This window comes from Chelonia mydas, chromosome 6, assembly GCF_015237465.2.
Source record: "Chelonia mydas isolate rCheMyd1 chromosome 6, rCheMyd1.pri.v2, whole genome shotgun sequence".
Classification (NCBI taxonomy): Eukaryota; Metazoa; Chordata; order Testudines; family Cheloniidae; genus Chelonia; species Chelonia mydas.
The window spans coordinates 42,481,575-42,504,314 of NC_051246.2; the positions used below are offsets into that span (position 1 = coordinate 42,481,575).

The 22,740-nt window shown below is 43.8% G+C and overlaps 1 protein-coding gene across 4 annotated transcripts in view; it reads right to left on the reverse strand.

Annotated features, from left to right (window-relative positions):
* Positions 1-22,651, reverse strand: part of QSER1 (glutamine and serine rich 1) — an 86,521-nt gene extending 63,870 nt beyond the window's left edge. For 3 of the 4 annotated variants that reach the window (XM_043550187.1, XM_043550188.1, XM_043550189.1), the window contains exon 1: positions 21,949-22,157. In XM_043550187.1, coding sequence (XP_043406122.1) covers positions 21,949-22,142 — 194 coding nt within the window. In that variant the 5' untranslated portion in view covers positions 22,143-22,157. Of the gene's footprint in view, positions 1-21,948; positions 22,158-22,207 lie in introns of those variants that run through there. The other variant, XM_037899887.2, reaches the window with a different exon arrangement.
* Between the last annotated feature and the right edge of the window lie 89 nt (positions 22,652-22,740).

Sequence of the window (22,740 nt, forward strand, 5' to 3'; positions counted from 1 at the left end):
TTTACAGTCAGCCTTGGCTGTGATCCTCCTTTCATGAGACAAGCACACTGTCAGCTTGCCTCCTACATGAAGGACTCAGTGTGTTCCTTTGCACGCCAAGATATATCATAAGAATCCTGAGATTTTATTCATAATCAGGACACCACCTGTTGTTTATTTCATTCTGCAGATTTCCTTTCTTGTAGATTTCATGATCTCTTAGTTTGCACCTGGCTTAGCATGCAGCTAGGCATACAATAAACAATGCACAAATGGCCAGACAGGGAGATAGGTGCTTGTTACCTCCTGTTGGAAAGGAACATTTTTGAGAGGTATCACCACCTGGTAACCTGCCTAAATTTCAAAGCCTTAAGAACATAATTTTTAGAATAGCTACATTTTGCAATGATTATGACGACTAGTGGGCTACCGGCTCTCGGTTGAGATCTCATGTCATCCTTCAGTGACATATTATGCATATATCTGATCCGGGGATCCCTATAAAACTTTATGTACCCTCAGATCCTTTTCCAGTTGGCACCAAGGGGTCCCTGGATTACAGATGCCTCTATCCTCTTCCCTGAAAAAGGAAGGCATTCTAGAATAGAATCTCTTCTGGACAACAATTAGGTGCAAGACTGCTAACAAAAGTCACTAAAGCCTCTCAATGTCTAGGAAAAATACTGAGAAATTTGATTCTGACTAACCTAATTAGAAATACTGTTCTCTCTAAATTATAGCAGATATGTAAGTAAGTTATTTGTAAATTGAGGTGTACTTTACAACTCATTTTTCTTTAGCCAATATATCTGCCTTTATGTTAATCTCTATGCATATAAATTCAGCTCATTTGTATTAGCTATTGATATTTAATGCCAAGAATGAAAATATATTAATAATATCTATCCTTATCTATAACCTGTGTTTATTCAGTGCCCCTGAGCATATTACTCAAACATAACATAGATGGAGCTTAGGACAGAAGGAAGATCACATGGCTATTTAACTAGTATGAACTTGAAAGGTTTACTGTAACAGTAACGCAATTCAGCATCATCTGCTATATTCTGGGTACTGATTTTAGTGTTACTGAATTTTAATTTATCTGGGTCAGGCAATGGTCCATCTAGCTCAGTATTCTGCCTGCTAAGAGTAGCCAGTGCCAGATGCTCCAGAGGGCATGAACAAAACAGGGCGGGCGATTAGTGAGTGATTCATCCTCTGCAGTCCAGTCCCAGATTCTGGCAGTCACAGGTGTAGGGAGCCTCAGACCATGGGGTTGCATCCCTGACCATCTTGGCTAATAGGCATCAATGGACCCATCCTCCATGAACCCAATTCTTTTTTTAAACCCAGTTATATTTTTGGAATTCACACCATCCCCTGACAACAAGTTCCACACGTTGACTACGTGTTGAGTGAAGAACTACTTCCTATTGCTTATTTTAAATATGTTGCCTATTAATTTAATTGGGTGACTCCTGGTTCTTGTGTTATGTGAACTATAAATAACACTTCCTTATTCACTTTCTCCACTCCATTCAAGATTCTATAGACCTGTATCAAATCCCGCACTTAGTTGTCTCTCTTCCAAATTGAACAGTCCCAGTCGTCTTAATCTCACTTCATATGGAAGCTGCTCCATACCCCTAATCATTTCTGTTGCCCTTCGCTTTATCTTTTTCAATTTTTTTTTTTTTTTTTTTTTTTTTTGGATTGCTACTGCACATTGAGCAGATGTTTTCAGAGAACTATCCACAAAGATTCCAAGACCTTTTTCTTGAATGGTAACAGCTAATTTAGACCCCATCATTTTGTATGTATAATTGGGATTATGTTTTCCAAGGTGTATTTCTTTGAACTTTTCAATCCTGAATTTCATCTGCCATTTTGTTGCCAGTCACTGCCTTTATTGAGTTCCCTTTGTAACTCTTTACAGTCAGCTTTGGACTTCAACTATCTTGTTTCATTTTGTATCCTCTACAAACTTTTTTCAGAGCATTTATGAATATGTTGAACAGCACTGGTCCCAGTACAGATCCTTGGGGAACCCACTAGTTACCTCTCTCCACTGTGAAAACTGACCATTTATTCCTAGCCTTTGTTTCCTATCTTTTAGCCAGCTACAGATCCATGAGAGGACCTTCCCTCTTATCCCATAACTGCTTACTTTGCTTAAGAGCCTTTGGTGAGGGACCCTGCCAAAAGTCCACGTACATTATATCCACTGGATCACCCTTATCTGTGTGCTTGCTGACGCCCTCAAAGAATTCTAATAGATTGATGAGGCATAATTTCCCTTCATAAAACCCGTGTTGACTCTTCCCCAACATATCTTGTCCATCAATGTGTCTGATAATGTTGTTCTTTACTATAGTTTCAACCAATTTGCCTGGTCCCGAACTTAGGCTTACCAGTGTGTAATTGCCAGGATTGCCTCTAGAACCTTTTTTAAAAATCGGCATTACATTTATTTTCCTCAGTAGGATCTGACTTCTGATTTTTAAAAGATGTCTTTGTGTATCTCACCATCTCCTGTTATAACCTCAAATAGTCCCCATTTTCAATTATCCTGCACACCTATGGAGAGTATGTTTGAGATGCCTGTGAGTTGGATGGAACACCGCTCAAGACATTATTGTGAAATCTTCACCATTTCCTAGCTTTCAATCACTCAGATGTGAACCTCCAATAAAAAGAGGTTTTGTGGTACAGCTGATCTACATATGCATGGACTGGCTGAATACAGAGCCAAATTCCATAATTTATGAGGGTTTGTTTTGTTTTATAGTGAATATATTCTGTATTTTAAAAAGCAAAACAACACTTTCAAAGCTAAAAGGAAACAGTCTTCCTTTAATTTTGTTTTTCTTATGGCTGAATTCTTTGACTTTAAAAAAAAGTGCATGCTAACTGAAGGCAAAGGTTTTCTTACAGCTACTAAGTATTTTAATACTTGAATGCAAGTGCTGGCTTGTCTGCTTAAGATAAAAAACCACCTACAGAGTTCTTAATAGCAAAGAATTACAACACCATTTTCGTGAAATTAGTTCAAATACAGTTTGAACTATATATTTGAAAATAATTTATATCTAGATGACTGATTTTAAACGTCAATATTAGTGATCTCAAAAGGTGAGTTTGAACTTTTGACCTTCTTGGCTTCTTTTTGATGTATAAAAACAGTCTGAATGTTTTTTTGTTGTTGTTAAACATACACATTCAAAATTCAGTAAAGCTGGTCAAAATTTTCCAAAATTCAATAGAAAAAAAGGAACACATTTTCCACAATTTTTGTAGCTGTTTTTCAATCAGCTCTAAAATTCAGGACTATCTACACAGGGTGCAACTGGAAAAGTGGTGCGATTATAACACCAGAGAAACACTGAAAATTTATTAACTGAAAGAGAAGAAGTCACTTTTATTCAAGATTAAAATTCGAGTTTCATTAAATCCTATTTAACTAACACCCAGACCTCTTCAGTTGGGGCTGAGAAATCTTCTAAAGTTATCAATCTTCAAGGTAAACAAACAAAAACAGGCAAAAGAAGACTTCACACTCCTGATATTTTCAGGTTAAAAAATAAGCATTATTTTATTTGGCTGGGATGTTGGGAAGGTGGTGGTTGTCAGGCTCTTTTTATACATCATTAATTAACAAACAAGAGCACAAATCTAGTTTGCTTTTATTTTGTAAATAAAGGTCACAGTTTATTTAAAAAAATAGTTAAGTTACAGTGTATCTCCCTCTTCCACACCATAGTAATTAATTGATCTTTAAATATTCATGGTAAATAGGCCTAATGGCCTATGATGGGATGTTAGATGGGGTGGGATCTGAGTTACTACAGAAAATTCTTTCCTGGGTATCTGGCTGGTGAATCTTGCCCACATGCTCAGGGTTCAGCTGATCACCATATTTGGGGTCGGGAAGGAATTTTCCTCCAGGGCAGATTGGAAAAGGCCCTGGAGGTTTTTCCGCCTTCCTCTGTAGCATGGGGCACGGGTCACTTGCTGGAGGATTCTCTGCTCCTTGAAGTCTTTAAACCACAATTTGAGAACTTCAATAGCTCAGACATGGGTGAGAGATTTTTCGCAGGAGTGGGTGGGTGAGATTCTGTGGCCTGCGTTGTGCAGGAGGTCAGACTAGATGATCATAATGGTCCCTTCTGACCTTAATATCTATAAATCTATGAATCACCAACCACTGCAAGGGGAGAATTTCCAGTCTCTTTCCCTTCCCATCCTCGCTGCTGGAAAAGAACAGAAAGCTTCAAAGTAACTTCCTTTCACCTCTTCCCATTTTTGCAACCTCTCCCTCAGACCATATTGGTGCCGCTGCTGCTGTTCACAGCTTTCCTAGCTGGCAGCTGATGGCAAGATCTGACTAGTTTCACTGCTACCAATAGCCATTCTGAATATTAGTTGTGACACTGACCAGAGTAACATATATCTTACTCTGTGGCCATCTGAAACCATGAGAGCCCCACTGACAACTGCTATTAGTGGAGAATGACTGCTCTCTTCCTTCCCCCCAAAAACTAGTATTCTAGTATTGCAACACAGTGAAACAAGACTCCAGCTAGTTTCATTGCTGTTGTTCAAAACCCCATTGGACAGCTGTGAAATTGATGAGATCATGGCAATTCCTGTTTACTGCTAATTTAGTTTAGGAAGTTGCATATTCAACACTGCGGGGGGGAGCGGTTGGGAAATTTCAAGTCCTAGTTTTGCATCTCATCCACATTGGGGCATTAGTTCTCAAAGGGGAAAAATGTCACATAATGAATCACGGACATCACTTCCTGCAGCATCTAAATTTTCTTGGGAGATTTCTCAAGCTTATGAAATCAGAGCCCAATATGTTGGTTCAGGTCATACAGCTGGCCATGCTTGGGATCTGTTGTTTGGGATAGGATTGGAGGTTTAATATTTGGAAGTTTTCCCCAAGTCATCATCAGATTATTCACTCATGCAATTTAAGGTTGTGGCACACCTCCCCTGTCAGGGTGAGGGACTTGTTTTGATCATCTGACCAGGCCCTCTAAGCTTGATGGTACCAGAGCATTTCTAGGGAAGTTTGAGGAAGAATGTTGTCCATGTGAAATAACATTCAGTTGTCTGGTAAGAGTTTATAATGATTTTTTGTCCCCAAATATCCATAGAATATCCCCAAGGCACCTTCTTCCCAAAGTCTGTCTTTCCAGATCACTCTGGTTTATGAATGAACTATGCACACTGAGGCAGGAGGAAAGAAAGCTTGAGCAACAGTAGCAGAAGCTGCAATCTGAATCTGACTGACCAACTGCAAAGATTTTTGAAGTACAATTGTGTGAGTATAAAGAAGTCAAAATAGACTTTTTGCCTCCATGATAATATCTGCGAAGTTTCAATCAGTGGATCTGTTTTGAGTGGTAAATAATTTGGTTTATCTACACTGCATTTACTCAGTGGCTGATTCAAGTGTCTTCAATAGTAAGGAAATTCTGTGTTATTTTCCAAATAAAATCAGGCAGATTCGGACTGAACTGTCTGCATTCATAAGGACAGCACAATCTGTCAGAAAGAAAAATACTGCCTCTGACCTGTTTCCCCCAAATTATTCTTAAAGTAAGGGATTTTAGCAATACTTCTAAACAATTAATAACCATCAAGAATACTACCACTCGATTCTGCAGTGGCACAGATGCCACTATTTGTACCAGTCCTAATATAGGAAAAAACAAACCAGTTGATTGTCATTGGTATTAGGTACACCACCAGAGGAAGATACTTAATAAGTACATAGTTTACCATTTTATTAGACTCTAAGTTTCTTGTGGCAGGGATCATTTCTGTGTTCGTGCAGCACCTAACAAGAGGGTCTGGATTCTGATATAGGTGTGTTGCAATAAAATAATATAATAATCATAATTTTGACATTGTTTGCTTTTTAAAAATATTTTGGGAAGTTTTGAGATGGGCTTTGAGTGCCACTGCTCTGCGGATTCATGCATGGGAACTTTACTTTATTTGTAGTTATTACAAAAAGTTACTATACATAAATCACAAGATGCTGTGACTTTCATCTTGTGTGGTGGCACTTTTCTTATAAGCATGACAAAGAGTTTGAAGCCACTGCCATCATGAGAACTTCAGAATCACGATCTCTTCTCCAAATACATGCTCATATAAACTTCAATTTAGATTAAAATACTACAAAACAACAATTTAAGCAATTTGATTTTCAAATTTCATGTTTGGGGCTCACACAGTTCTCCTGCTGACTGGCCTGCTGACCTTCCCTAAAATCTTGGGGAAAGCCATGGATAAATTATATTTGCATGGTTTACTCCACATAAAGAATTCCTACTTTTCTTGTATTGTTTTGATTTTCTGTGGCTCTTTCCTCATGAGGGTCAACTTTTTAATTTTATTATAGGTCTGTCAAGTGATTAAAAAAAATATCGTGATTGTTCACACTGTTAAACAACAATACCATTTATTTTAAATATGTTTGGATGTTTACTACATTTTAAAATATATTAATTTCAGTTACAACAAAATACAAAGTGTACAGTGCTCACTTCATATTTATTTTTGATTACATATATTTGCACTGTAAAAAACAAAAAATAAATTATTTTTCAATTCACCTCATACAAGTACTGTAGTACAATCTCTTTATCATGAAAGTTGAACTTACAAATGTAGAATTAGGTACAAAAAAACCTGCATTCAAAAATAAAACAATGTAAAATTTTAGAGTCTACAAGTCCACTCAGTCCTACTTCTTGGTCAGCCAATCACTCAGACAAACAAGGTTGGTTACAATTTGCAGGAGATAATGCTGCCCACGTCTTGTTTACAATGTCACCTGAAAGTGAGAACAGGCATTCACATGGCACTGTTGTACATATTTATGTGCCAGATGCACTAAAGATTCATATATCCCTTCATGCTTCAACCACCATTCCAGAGGACATGCTTCCATGCTGATAATGGGTTCTGCCTGATAATGATCCAAAGCAGCGCGGACCGACACATGTTCATTTTCATCATCTGAGTCAGATGCTACCAGCAGAAGGTTCATTTTCTTTTTTGGTGGTTTGGATTCTGCAGTTTCCACATCAGAGTGTTGCTCTTTTAAGACTTCTAAAAGCATGCTCCACACCTTGTCCCTCTCAGATTTTTGACGGCACTTCAGATTCTTAAACCTTGGGTCGAGTGCTGTAGCTATTTTTAGAAATCTCACATCGGTACTTTCTTTGCGTTCTGTCAAATCTTCTGTGAAAGTGTTCTTAAAACGAACATGTGCTGTGTCATCATCTGAGACTACTATAGCATGAAATATATGCAGAATGTGGGTAAAACAGAGCAGGAGACATACAATTCTCCCCCCAAGGAGTACAGTCACAAATTTAATTGACACATTTTTTTAACGAGCATTATCAGCATGGAAGCATGTCCTCTGGAGTGGTGTCCGAAGCATAGAAGGGGCATATGAATGTTTAGTTGCAATGCCAGCTACAAAAGTGCCATGTGAACGCCTGTTCTCACTGTCAGGTGACACGGTAAATAAGAAGCAGGCAGCAGTATCTCCCGTCAATGTAAACAAGCTTGTTTGTCTTAACAATTGGCAGAATAAGACATAGGACTGAATGGACTTGTAGGCTCTAAAGTTTTACACTGTTTGGTTTTTGAGTGCAGTTATGTAACCAAAAATAAAAATCTGCATTTGTAAGTTACACTTTCATGATAAAGAGATTGTACTTCAGTACTTGTATGAGGTGAATTGAAAAATACTATTTATTTTGTTTATCATTTTTTCAGTGCATATATCTGTAATCAAAAATAATCAAAAAGAGCACTGTGCACTTTGTAGTCTGTGTTGTAATTGAAATCAATATTGAAAATGTAGAAAAACATCCAAACATATTTAATAAATTTCAATTGGTATTCTGTTGTTATAAGTGCAATCAATCACAATTAATTTTTTTTAACTGCGATTCAGTTTTTTGAGTTAATCATGTGAGTTAACTGCAAATAATTGACAGCCTTATTTTATTACCATGACATTTTATTATCTTCTGCCCTTTGTCCATCAATTAGCTCTTCTTCCCAGCCCGCAAAAGGATAACAACTATGATGTCACTAATAAATAATACTTAGCCCTTATACAGAAATTTTTACTCATATAGCTCCAAATGCTGTACAAGGTAGGGTAAAAAGACCAGTTTCCCCAAAATTATGATTAATATGTTCATTGTTAAAAGTATACTTCGTGATATTTGGAATTGTGTTCTATGGAATATAGCATAATGGTTGAGGCCTATTTTACTATGGCTGGTGTGCATATGCTTGCATATATTTCACTAATATAATTTTATCAGTAAAATTTTATTTAAAAACTTATATTTTAAAAGTATACCATTAGCTCATGAACTGGATTAATCCCATTAACATTTTATTCAAAATAAAATGAATTTCAGCAATTGAGATTGTGACGCTGGCAAACCAGGTGCCAGCTCAGGTCACAACCCCAGGCCAATTCGCTTGTGTGTTAGATCAAAGCGTGTTCAGATGTTTAAACTTCAGAAAAACTAGTGGAATTTTACTTGTATTTCTTTCATTTTTCTGTTCCTGTCATAATGTAACAGCAAACATTACCCTGTAACTAAATAACCCATCAAAAAAAAAATTGTAGAATGCTTATAAAGGACCTAAAGACTTGTAACAGAAAATTCTAATTTCAAAGCAAGTGACTATTATGTATAATGGTCGGAGGTCAAAATACTAAGTGCATTCCACAAACACCACCACCAAAGGAAAAGCCCACGTGGGTAGAGACACTGTCAGCTTGCTTATTGAGTGAGATACTATAAATATGGATTCAAGAAAAGATCCTCTCTCTCTGAAGTGTCTGGACTCTTACAAAGACGTGTATCAGATGCAAAGTGGAGATTCCCCAGAGACAGTCTGGGTACCATGAAAAGACATTTGAGAAACAGGCAGTTATTGGAGTTACAAACTGTGATTCATCTGTACATGTATTTTACCTGCCATAGTCTTTTAATAACACTCATTCTTTTTTCTTAGCTAATAAGCCTATAGTTAGTTTACTATAGAATTGGCTGTCAGTGTTATCTTTGGTGAAAGATCTGAACTACTAATTTATCTGGTAAATGACTAATCTTTTGGAACTCGGAAAAACCTGATGTGGTATGATTTTTAAGTGTTTAAGTGATCTTTTTATCATAAAGTTCAGTTTGCCTGGGTGGCAAGATAGACTGGAGAGTCTAAGGCAGGGGTGGGCAAACTTTTTGGCCCGAGGGCCACATCTGGGTGGGGAAATTGCATGCAGGGCCAAGAATGTAGGGTTGGGGCAGGGGGTTGGGGTGCAGGAGGGAGTGCGGTGTGAGGGAGGGGGTGCAGTGTGCAGGAAGGGGCTCAGGACAGGGGGTTGGGACGCAGGAGGGATGCGGTGTGTACGAGGGGGCTCACAGCAGGGGGTTGGGGTGCAGGAGGGGGTGCAGAGTGTGGCAGAGGGCTCAGGGCAAGGGGTTGGGGTGCAGGAGTGGTGCAGCAGGGGGCTCAGGGCAGAGGGTTGAGGCACAGGAGTGGTGCGGGGTGTACAAGGGGGCTCAGGGCAGGGGATTGGGGTGCGGCATGGGGCTGGGGTGTGGGGTGCAGGCTCCGGCCCGGCACTGCTTACCTGGAGTGGCTCCCTGCCTGCCCTGGCCCCATGCCGCGCTACTCCCGGAAATGGCTGGCACCACATCCCTGGAGCCCCTGGGGGTGGGGTGGGGCAGAGGGCTCCGTGCACTGCCCTCCCCTGTGGGTACCTCCCCTGAAGCTCCCATTGGCCACGGTTCCCCATTCCTGGCCAATGGGAGCTGGGGGGGGGTGGTGCTTGGAGGTGAGGGCAGTGCACAGAGCCCTCTGTCCTCCCACCCCCAGGGGCCACAGGGATGTGGTGCCGGCCACTTCCAGCAGCGGTGCAGGGCCCACGGCATCACAGGGGTGGCAATCCCTCAGGCCAGATCCAAAGCCGTAGTTCGTCCACCCCTGGTTTAAGAGAACTGTCTGTGACTCCATGAGAAGACTAGTATAGTGATCCAGAAGTTCACATTTGTTACTGGCTTGGTGAAAGCTAATTACAGAACATACCACCAGTGTGGGATATCTGCCCTTGTTTTCGGACAGTCTGCCCCAAGGTAGGCACTCAGTCATGAGCCACTCCAGACAGCATGACAGCATGAGATACTTCAAAAAAAATACCGTCATGGTGCCATAACTTGTCTTGAACTGACAACTGAACACTAGTGTCAAAATACCAATCCATAGGAAAGTTTTGCATTTTATTTCTTAATGTACACTTTATATTCTAATTATATGGAAATACTGTGTTAATGCAACTTGGAAGTAGAGACGTTAACCACAGAAGAATCGGGATGTTCACATTTATGTTTCCTGGATCAACTGTAACTAAGTCACTTTGAGCATAAACAGCACTTTGCATTTAATAATTCCTTTCATCATAAAGCAGAATCTCAAAGCATTTTACAAACAGTTACTTAACCCTCATAACACCCTGTGAAGTATTATCTCATATTACATGGTGAAACCAAGACAGTCACAAAAAGCCACATTTTCAAAAGAGGTCAGCACCCACAATTGGGATCAGATTTTCAAGGGCTTAGCTCCTATATAGGCACGAAAATAAGGGTCAGATTTTCAAGATTTTATACAATAGCTCCCATTGTGGTACTCGTGGCTAGATTTTCAGAAGAGCTCAGAACTTAACGTGCTGAGCTTTTTCGAAAACCTGGCCCTTAGTGACTCAGCCAACACCCTACTACACATCAATAGCAAAGCCAGGAGCAGAACCAGTACTTAAATTCCTCACTTCTGACCACAAGGCAATTCTTGTTCCCTATATTAAATGTATATAATAAAACCGCTAATGCCTACATACGTACATGTGACAGGGCTGAGTAATGACTGGTGTGGAAGTCAATGGGAAGCCCCATACCGGCAGAAGGGTCTGCTCCCACATATCCAGTTGGAGGATCTCTCCCTTAATTTCATTTTCCTTAAATCTACATCTCAAACTTAATCTGGCATTAACAGGATGGGTTTGTTTGATTTTTGCAATTCCTGGTCCTTAAAAGAAAAAACATCCCAGAACATTCATATAAGACTATGTAGCATTTAGTTGATTATATAATCATTTAAATAAAATCAGTTGTGTTTGTTTCACTGTAGTTCTATCAGGAAGCTGTGCACTGCTCAAAAGTTACAGAAAAATGACGGTACCCCATTTTAAGAAAGAAATAACTTTACTATTTAAAACAAATTCCTTAAATATGCCAGAAGCACTGGTTTTCATTTAGGATTTAATACGTCTTAAACCTGATGTCTAAAACAAAAACAATTAGCATTTTAAGAATACAAATATAAAATTTTAAAAATTGCCTTAACTGGTATAAAATGCTCCCTAATTTTGAATCTCTTCAAAACATATCACAGTGGGAGTTTTATGAACAAAGATCAGAGAAAAACCCTTGCACCCTGTGGGAACTGGCTGGCTCAGATGATTGGTAACCTCGAGGTTACCAGTTTCAGTAAGGACTAAAGGTGGTTGACAAATAATGGCTATTTGAAAGCCTATGAGAAGTATGAAGTCTCAGAAGCTCACTTTGACTGGCGGGGGAGAGGGGTGCATTGCAAACAGAGCAGGGAGTCAGGGGCAGTGGGGCAAGGTCAAGATGTCAGGGATAGGATGGGGAGTGGTTCCTACCTGCTCCCCAGACCAATCTCAAGCAGTGAGGTGGCCATTCCAGCACTTCTGAGTCCTGCTCTCACTACCCCCGTCCCATGCACGCAGCTTACAATGAACAACAAGCATTGAGTCAGAAATATAGATCAGCCTCCACAATATTTCCATTGCAGGGGTGCTTGCCCCCAAAACCTCACGGTTCTACTGCCCCTGATGAGGAGTCAATTTGGTAGTATCATTATTCCTGTTGCCAGTAGACAAGTGACCACAAACCTAAAGACCCCACTTCCAAATGGTACCCTTGGCAGTCCCAACAGAGTCCAATAAGTGGATGGATATAGAAAACAAATGATCTTCCAATTCCTAGCAGTGGTCTTTTCAGATCATGAATGAGCCACACTGGTGAGTCTGCATGGAGAAGCTTGCATTGCTGTATCTGTTCTCTGGACAAACAGAACCCCTCAATCTCCAGAGTTGTCAAGTCAGCACTACATTCACACAGACACAAATTCAGCCATAAAAGTTAATCTTCCCCACACTAGTAAGTTCATGAAGACATGGACATGGTTTATAATGGAAGAACACTCTCAACCACAACGGTATTAAACTTTAGGTACTACAATCTCAAATGCCTGAGAAGGGGCCAAGGGTGCCCCATGATCCTGAAGTTCAGAGGACACACCTGATTTTCATGGCCTGTCCCACATCTTTGAAACCTTTCAGGATAGCTAAGGAAACCCCACAGCTATTTTGAATTTCTCAGCACCGTATCTGTAACAAATTACACAAGAAATTATATTCTTTTCCACTCACTGACTACTGAAACAGCAAATAAATGTGGAGTCAGAAGATTCCATAGAAGATGTGGAGAGGAGAAGTCTAAAGTAAGTTAGCATAGTGTATGCAACAGGAACCTCATGAGGAGGAGAAAAAACCACCAGGATAAAAGGTAAAGTGTAAGGGCTTATCTACACACGGAGTTATTGAAGAACAGGAATAACTCCACTGGTGGACACTCTTATTCCAAAATAAGGGTGCCTTGTTTCCGTTGATCTTACCCAGTTAAGCTACAGAGGAACACTGTGGAATAAGAGTGTCCACACATGGAGTTATTCCTGAACCCTAAGAAAAGAATAGCACTGAGGATGTAAATGGGAGATAAAGAATGACAAAGACCAACAAAACCACATAAGAAACAACTGAACTAGGGAAAAATGAGAACAGACAGAGATAGAGACACAGACTGTGAAATCCACCTGAAAAATAAGGCTATGTCTACACTACGAAATTAGGTCGATATTAATAGAAGTCGATTTTTAGAAATCGATTTTATACAGTTGATTGCGTATGTCCACACTAAGCGCATTAAGTCGGAGTGCGTCCTTACTACCGTGGCTAGCATCGACTTACGGAGCGGTGCACTGTGGGTAGCTATACCACAGTTCCCGCAGTCTCCACCGCCCACTGGAATTCTGGGTTAAGCTCCCAATGCCTGATGTGGCAAAAACATTGTCTCGGGTGGTTTTGGGTACATGTTGTCAGTCGCCCCTCCCTCCGTGAAAGCAACAGCAGACAATCGTTTCACACCTTTTTTCTGTGCAGACGCCATACTGCTGTCAGCAGACGGTAAAGTAGGACTGCTAACCGTCGTCATCCAACGCTTCCGCTGCAACTCTGCTGCTATTGTCTCAATAGCAAATTTCTCCATGTTGTCTGTCATGGGCTCCCAAGTACATGTGTTCTTCCTCGGGAAACGTGCGTGGTGCTAACCGTCGTCCTCCACTGCATCCGCTGCAACTCTGCTCTCCTAAATCCACCTCGCAGGTCCTCTCGTTGTTCTCCATAAATATCTATTCTCGTGGCGTCCGTCATCAGCCACCACTTCTGCTGCAACTCTACTCTCCTGCAGATGCCATACCATGGCAAGCATGCAGACCACTCAGATCACAGCAGCGGTTATGAGCATTGTAAACACCTTGCGCATTATCCTGCAGTATGTGCAGAAACTGCAAAAGCAGGCGAGGAGATGACGGCAGCGCGGTGACGAGAGCGAGGAGGACATGGACACAGATTCTCTCAAAGTACGCGCCCCGGCAATTTGGGCATCCTGGTGGCAATGGGGCAGGCTCATGCCGTGGAATGCTGATTCTGGGCCCAGGAAACAAGCACAGACTAATGGGACCATATCGTGTTGCAGCTCTGGGATGATTCCCAGTGGCTGCAAAACTTTCGCATGCGTAAGGGCACTTTCATGGAACTTTGATTTGCTTTCCCCTGCCCTGAAGCACAAGAATACCAAGCTGAGAGCAGCCCTCGCAGTTCACAAGCGAGTGGCGATAGCACTCTGGAAGCTTGCAACGCCAGACAGCTACCGGTCAGTCGGGAATCAATTTGGAGTGGGCAAATCTACTGTGGGGGCTGCTCTGATGCAAGTAGCCAACGCAATCACTGAGCTGCTGCTATGAAGGGTAGTGACTCTGGGAAACGTGCAGGTCATAGTGGATGGCTTCGCTGCAATGGGATTCCTGAACTGTGGTGGGGCGATAGATAGAATGCATATCCCTATCTTGGGACCGGACCACCTTGGCAGCCAGTACGTAAACAGCAAGGGGTACTTTTCAGTGGTGCTGCAAGCCCTGGTGGATCACAAGGGACGTTTCACTGACATAAACATGGGATGGCCAGGAAAGGTACATGACGCTCGCGTCTTCAGGAACTCTGGTCTGTTTCAACAGCTGCAGGAAGGGACTTTATTCCCAGACCAGAAAATAACTGTTGGGGATGTTGAAATGCCTACAGTTATCCTTGGGGACCCAGCCTAACCCTTAATACCATGGCTCATGAAGCCATACACAGGCACCCTGGACAGTAGTAAGGAGCTGTTCAACTATAGGCTGAGCAAGTACAGAATGGTGGTAGAATGTGCATTTGGATGTTTAAAAGCTTGCTGGCGCAGTTTACTGACTCGGTTAGACCTCAGCGAAACCAGTATTCCCATTGTTATTGCTGCTTGCTGTGTTCTCCACAATATCTGAGAGTAAGGGGGAGACGTTTATGGCGGGATGAGAGGTTGAGGCAAATTGCCTGGCTGCTGATTACACTCAGCCAGACACCAGAGCGATTAGAAGAGCACAGCAGGGTGCGCTGTGCATCAGAGAAGCTTTGAAAACCAGTTTCATGACTGGCCAGGCTATGGTGTGACAGTTGTGTGTGTTTCTCCTTGATGAAAACCTGTCCCCTTGGTTGACTCTACTTCCCTGTAAGCCAACCGCCCTCCCCCCTTCAATCACCGCTTGCAGAGGCACTAAAGTCATTGTTGTTTCAAAATCATGCATTCTTTATTAATTCATCACACAAATAGGGGGATAACTGCCAAGGTAGCCTGGGAGGGATGGGGGAGGAGGGAAGCACCAGGTGGGGTGGTGGATGAGGGGAGGAGGAAAGGACAAGGCCACACTGCACTTCAAAACTTATTGAATGCCAGCCTTCTGTTGCTTGGGCAGTCCTCTGGAGTGAAGTGGTTGGGTGCCCGGAGCCCCCCTCACCGCGTTCTTGGGCATCTGGGTGAGGAGGCTATGGAACTTGGGGAGGAGGGTGGCCGGTTACACAGGGGCTGCAGCGGCAGTCTGTGTTCCTGCTGCGTTTCCTGCAGCTCCACCAGATGCCGAACCATATCAGTTTGACCCCCCAGTAGCCTCAGCATTGCATCCTGCCTCCTCTCATCACGCTGCCGCCACCTCTCCTCTTGGTCCTGCAACCTCTCATCTTGCTCATCCCTCCTGTCCTGGCATTCATTTTCTGCTTTCCTGGACTCTGCCATTGTTTGCCTCCATGCATTCTGCTGAGCTCTTTCAGTGTGGGAGGACTGCATGAGCTCAGAGAACATTTCATCGCGAGCGCGTTTTTTTCGCCTTCTTATCTGCGCTAGTCTCTGGGACGGAGATGATAGGGGGAGCTTTGAAACATTTGCAGCTGCGGGAGGAAAAAAAGGGACAATAGTATTTAAAAAGACTTTTTACAGAACAATGGGTAGACTCTTTCATGGTGAACCAAGCTGTTAACATTACATAGCACAAAGAAAAGGAGTATTTGTGGCACCTTAGAGACTAACAAATTTATTAGAGCATAAGCTTTCGTGAGCTACAGCTCACTTCATCGGAGTTGAAAGCTTATGCTCAAATAAATGTGTTAGTCTCTAAGGTGCCACAAGTACTCCTTTTCTTTTTGGGAATACAGACTAACATGCTGCTACTCTGAAACATTACATAGCACATGTGCTTTCGGTACAAGGTCGCATTTTGCCTCTTATATTGAGGGCCTGGCGTGAGAGATCACATATGCAGGGCCGGGCAACAGAATTCGGCTTGTAGGCAGCCATGGTAAGCCACAGTCTTTCGGCTTCTTCAACCTTCATAACGTGTGGGAATGGTTTCAAACAGCAGCTGCCTCCTTTCCCATACCAAGCACCCACTGGGTTGGCCATTTAAAAAGAGGGACTGTGGTTTTCAGGTTAACATGCAGCACAAAACACAACTAACCCCCGCCCCCCACCCAACTCTCTGGGATGATCGCTTCACCCCTCCTCCCACCACATGGCTAGTATCAGGGTAGATCCCTGCCAGCCAAACGTGAACAGCTCAGCGTGAACGGGTCCCCCCATCCACCACGTGGTTAAAAGCGGGGATGATTTCTTTTCAGCCACAGGCAAACAGCCCAGCAGGAACGGCCACCTCTGAATGTCCCCTTAATAATGTCCCTGGGGGATTTCCACTCCATCCCCAGACATGTTAACAGACCTTTCCAGTAGCTGTACTGGCCGCGAATGCATCCCAAGTCTTCAGGGCAAATCAATCATTAAACACGCTTGCTTTTAAACCATGTATCATATTTACAAAGGTAAACTCACCAGAGGTGTCTTCTCCAACTTCATGGTCCGGAGAAGCCTGCATTGGGAGGGTTGGGAGGGTACTGGCTCCTGGCTGTCGGGGAGAATGGTTTCTCTGCTTGCCTGTTGTGCGCTATCCTCCTCCTCCTCGTCCCCAAAATCCTCATCCCTGTTGCGTGAGACTCCCCCCTTGCAGGTGTCCACGGACGGGGTGGGGTAGGGGCACCCCCTAGAATTGCATGCAGCTCATCATAGAAGCGGCATGTCTGGGGCTCTGACCCGGAGCGGCTGTTTGCCTCTTTGGTTTTTTGATAGGCTTGCCTGAGCTCCTTAATTTTCACGCGGCTCTGCTGTGCATCCCTGTTATAGCCTCTGTCCATCATGCCCTTGGAGATTTTTTCAAATATATTGCCATTTCGTCTTTTGGAACGGAGTTCTGATGGCACGGATTCCTCTCCCCATACAGAGATCAGATCCAGTACCTCCCGTTCGGTCCATGCTGGAGCTCTTTTGTGATTCTGGGACTGCATGGTCACCTCTGCTGATGAGCTCGCCACACTGGCCAAACAGGAAATGAAATTCAAAAGTTCCTGGTGCTTTTCCTGTGTACCTGGCTAGTGCATCTGAGTTGAAAGTGCTGTCCAGAGTGGTCACAGTGGAGCACTCTGGGATAGCTCCCAGAGGCCAATACCGTCGAATTGCGTCCACACCACCCCAAATTTGACCCAGCAATGTTGATTTCAGTGCTAATCCCCTCGTCGGGAAGAAGTACAGAAATCTATTTTAAGAGCCCTTTAAGTCGACAAAAATGGCTTCGTCGTGTGGACGGGTGCAGGGTTAAATCGATCTAACGCTGCTAAATTCAACCTAAACTCGTAGTGTAGACCAGGGCTAAGTGTGTTCTAATGGTATGTCTACACTGCAATTAGACACCTGCCATTGGCCTGTGCCGGCTGACTTGGGCTCACAGGCCTTGGGCTGCAGGGCTGTCTAACTGCAGTGTCGACTTCCAGGCTTGGGCTCCAGCTCGTGCTCTAGGAGCCCAAGCTGCAAGGTGGGACGGTCCCAGAACTCCAGTGAGCCCAGAAATCTACACTGCAATTAAACAGTCCCATAACCTGAGTCCCATGAGCCCGAGTCAGCTGGCACAGGCCAGCCAAGAGTTTTTAATTGCAGTGTAGCCATACCCTTAGTCCTTGCTCTGGGAGCATGAAGAGTTTGAATTGTGACCTGACCTGTCTTTTACTTAAATACAAAAATATTTTCCTTCTGCATTTGTCTCTGAAGCAGTAAAATAACACCAGTATTTTTGTGAAGGATTTGGTAACTTTCTGGGCACTCTGTAAAGCCCATTCCTCCCCTACCCCCCTTTATTAAGGCTGTTGAGGGCAGCTGTGGGTTGAGGTGGATATATTTATGTGGTGTCCTTTTTCTAAGTTTATGTTATATTTTTTAATTTATAGAATAGGCACACAGAACACTGGACGGATGCCTATAGACGTATTTAAATATTCTGAATTTTAAAAAAAAGAGAGATACATTGATATCAGCTAGGAGACCCATTGCAAATGACTACATTTTGCAAGTTAGCATATAAGCAAAAAACAATAAAAAAAACCCAGGAACGCAGATGACAAAATGTACATTCTTTGTACAGGCTTTCACATCATTTAAAATTCAATCGTTGTACAGTGTTTTTACCTAATGAGAGCAGTGATCTTTCTAAATCCACCCTCCTTCCTAATAGCCCATCCTGCCAGTTTCATCAGAATGCTCCAATACAAACAAAGGCTAGGCAAAAAAGGCAGAAGAAACAAACAAAGAAAGTGAAAGGGCTGCTGCTCTGGCCTGTAATACAGAAAGGGAATAATTTTTCAAAGAAGCAGGAAGGAAGAAGAAAAAAAGACTCAAAAACATTTAGGAACTGAATGTCTTTTTGCATTGGTAAAGGGATATGTAGCCCGTCTCCTCTAGGAGAAGCATTTTTTCAGGAACCTGTTCAGTGGCCCATGCGAAGCTTTCATGTTCTTACGGACAAAGGCCCACATTAGAAATAAAAACTATCAAAATTGACATCTTTGTAGGTACTCTAAAGAGAGGTCAAGGACCAAACTAGCATGGAGACTGAGGCTATGTCTACGCTGCGCTTTCATCAGTAAAACTTTTGTCGGTCAAGGCTGTGAAAAAAACATCCCCAACCAACAAAAGTTTTACCCACAAAAAGCAGCTGTGTGGACAGTGCTTTGTCGGTGGGAGACGCTCTCATTGGGGGTGGTTTTCTTTTGCTGGCAGGAGAGAGCTCAGAAAGAGCAGCTACACTGCGTACCTTACAACAGCACTGCTATAGCAGCACAGCTGTGCCACTGGAAGGTGCACAGTATAACCTGAATTACCTTCTCACATTTAGAAGTTCTCCCTGCAATTCAGGACTTGGCGGGGCACAACGAGGTATATCACTCCCCTTTTACATCTACACTGTATTCTTCTTTCAGCAGCATGTAGAGTAGGTATTTGTTAGCCGCCCTAGCATGGGTTTAAGTAACAGTGTAGAACAGCTTAGGTAAGTGGAGTACAGACACTCCTGAAGGCTGTGGGTACGTACCCAAGTACATATCCTACACAGCTCTTTGCGTGCCCAAGCCATGCCTTCTTATCTACACTGCTGTTTTTAACTGTGTAGTATCCTGCTACCTCCCAGCTGCTGGAGCTTTTCCACATCACAGGAAAAGACTTCAGCAGTGAGCAAAGGCTCTGGCAGCTCCCGGCTGCTAGATCCCTTCCACGCGGCAGGTAAAGACTGGCAGTGGGGGAAGTTCTGACCGCTCTGCTGCAGGGAAAGGCTCCAGCAGTGAGGATCAGCCTTTCCCACCAGCCCCCTTCCATCAGAGCCTTTCCTCATGGCAATGAAAGTCTCTGGCAGCCGTGAGTTGCTGAAACCTTTCCCTGCTGCCTCCCCACTGCCAGAGCTTTTCACTGACACGTGTAGCTACACATACCATACACGCTGCTGAAAGTGGTGTGCAATGTAGACGTAGCCTTAGGCTTACTTTTTACCTGCCCTTCAAAATAGTTTTATTTCAGTGTTTGCCACTGAAAATTGACATTAAATGTTGATCATAAGAGAACTGGTATTGAAAGCTTTGGCTAGATTAATCTAATGTAATATCAAGACTCCTTTTTTGTTGCATAGCTCATTTTGAATTTCTAGCAAGCCCATCACACATCGGGATCTGTGGATAATTGAGGGCTATGTGGTGAGAAAGCAGTTCAATCTCCTTGCTACTTCAATCTTTGACCTTCTTGCTCACGCCCTAGAAGCAGGCCTTCAGAAATGATGGACACACACCAGCAGGGCACTGTGAGGATTCTTACATTGCCTCTAGCTATGTTGAACTTGCAAAATGAATAAGTGTTAGACTTTAGTTTTAAGCACTGTCAATAAGTTTGGCCAATATGATCTATTTTTTTAATGTGCTTACGAAGTTTATTTAATCATTTGTGTGTGTTTTTCTCTTAATGGTAAGTGTTTAAAATATTCAGTAAAGAAAAAGGCTTTAGTTTCAGGCTTCTAAAATATAATTACACTATAGACCTCACTTAAAACAAAAATAATAACAACTCACAGATACCTAATTTGTTCATACCTTTCACAATAATTTAACTTGGTTGAATATATATTTTTATATTTATGCTTATTTTAACATATGTATTATTTATCTAGCATGTGTACAATCTATAATACAAAATTGTATTTGCAAACCGATGAGTCTAGACTGTGACCTACAGCTACATTGAGTTGTTACAATATGGTGTCAGTCTTTATATGAGAAAAAAATGTATAGATTAAAAATCTTTATAGATTATTTGTTGTTTTCAAACCTACTGCATATGCCAACAGCGAAGTGCTAAACCTCCATTTTGGTGGGTTCCAACATTCATTGTCACTGTGTGTAATCTGAATAATTGAACAGTTGCTATATAAACATGGAATGCATTAAATATGAGACTCTTGCAGGGAGAAGGGATGTAGACAGAGCAAGCTGTATTTTAAACCATTTAACAAGGGTGAGGTGAACCCTAAACTCTTCAGTACAGGAAAACCCACTTTCAGAATCCAGGGAAAATCCATCCTATTACAGCAGGGGGAAGAGGAGAGGAAAAGGGGGATTTCAAGTTTAAGTGGCCAAATATTAGCATAGCAACAAGAGATTCCATGTTGATGTTATGCTTACTCTAACACTGTATTTTGCCTTTATATACAACAGTAATGTGGAGCTACACATATACCTAAGATAGACAGATAATATAATTAATAATAATAATAATCCAAAACAGAGACTGACCACTTGGAAAAGTTTATGATTTGTATTTCTTTAAGTTGACAAAGTTAACCTGAGTTATACAATATATGAGCAAACCTTACCCTATAAAATCTTTTGTAAATAATTTTTCTACTTCTAATTATTTTCTCCCAGCTTTTTTAAAAAAAGGGGTTGAATTCTCTTGGACAAGTTTCTGCACAGAAGGAGCACTGTACTTCTGAAAATAGTGATTTACAAGGAAAAGGCGACCCTGAACAACAGGAGAGGAATAATAAGATGCTATAATCAAAAATAAAGGATGAAACAAAGCTGCAAGTATAGCGAAGAGGTTTGGTGCGATCATAAACACGGGAGCTTCCCCATGATGGTTTAGGATGAGGTCACCAGAAGCTCTCAATATCCCAGCATTTGTAACCTCGCAATTCAGGGGCTACACCTACGAGACACAGTATTGTTCTTGACACCGCATCCCTCATTAGTCCATGCCGTTAACAAATGGGACCACGCCTTCCACTGGGCCGCTTTTAATGTTGCCGTTTCGCAGTTTAATGCACGGGGAGAACGTTACTCCTTTGTACAGATTGCGAAACACGTTCGCTAAACTGGGCTTCCCTAGGAATCGCCGGAGGAAAACATGAACTCTTGAACCCTAGCTGCAGATTTAACACAGACCTTTGGAGAAAGGGGAAGCCAGCAACTTTCCCTGCACAGGTTTGCCTCCCCCACTGACTGTTCAGAACCTGGTACAAACTCCAGCCCTGGGACCGCAGATTAGAGGAAAAGCGCCTCCTGCCAGCCTGCATCCACCCCCCGGGGCCCACTGCTGCTGGGGGAGAGAAAGAAAAGCTGCCCTGGCCATTGCGAACGTGCGTGTGCCGGGCCGCTGGGACGCCAGCCCGGATTCCAGCTCTCCCCGGCCCGCGCCGCGCCCGGACGCCGCTGTCCGCCCCCGCCAGCAGCGCGCCGTGGCCCAGTTACTGCCCCGCGGCCTTGCTCCTTACCGCCGGCCCCAGCTGCGCCCCCGAGTCCGGCTCCGTGCCCCGCGGCTCCCTCCCGCAGCCCCGGCTCCCTGGAGGGCCCAGCCCCAGGGGACGCCCCTCAGGCCCTCCCCACCCGCCAGAAGTTCTTCTCCGCCCCGCTTGGCGCACACCGCGCGGAGAAGGGGGCCCCCAGAGAGGGCGCCGGTGGCCCCCATGCGGGGAAGGCCCCGTCTGAGTCCCCGGCTTTTCCTGGCGCAGCCCCCCGGCGGACTCTCCTTACCTGGGCTTGAGGCTGCCCGCGCCTCGCTCGTAGGCCCAGGCGGCGGCTGGCTGCGCGGCGGTGGCGGCGGCGGCTGGAGCCAGCGGGTCGGCGAAGCTGGGAGTCGGCGGGTAGTTCCTGTCCATCATCGGGGCAGCGAGCGGGGCGCGGGGGCTGCGCTCGGGCCCTGCGTGCGGGGCGGCGGCAACGGGGACCGAGCAGGGCGGGTGGGAACGGCCCCCCTTCCCTCATGCGGGCCGGGCAGCGCCGCGTCTCCCCCTCCGTCCCCCCCGCCGCTCCGGGCCAGGCCGCCGAGTGCCTCTTCCCCGCCCCGCTCAGCTCCGGGCGGCGGCCGGCGGGCGGCTCAGGGGAGCTGCACACGGAGGAGGCGGTGGCAGGGGCTGCGAGCCACCCAGGCGGAGACCCATGTCGGGCTGCTCCTTCCCAGGATGCACCTCCCCCTCCGCAGCTCACTGGGGCTGATGGGCTTCGGCTCCCGCGGGCAGGGGGCAAGGGAGGCCGGGGGGTGGGGATTGCCTAGCGGGGGGGGGGAT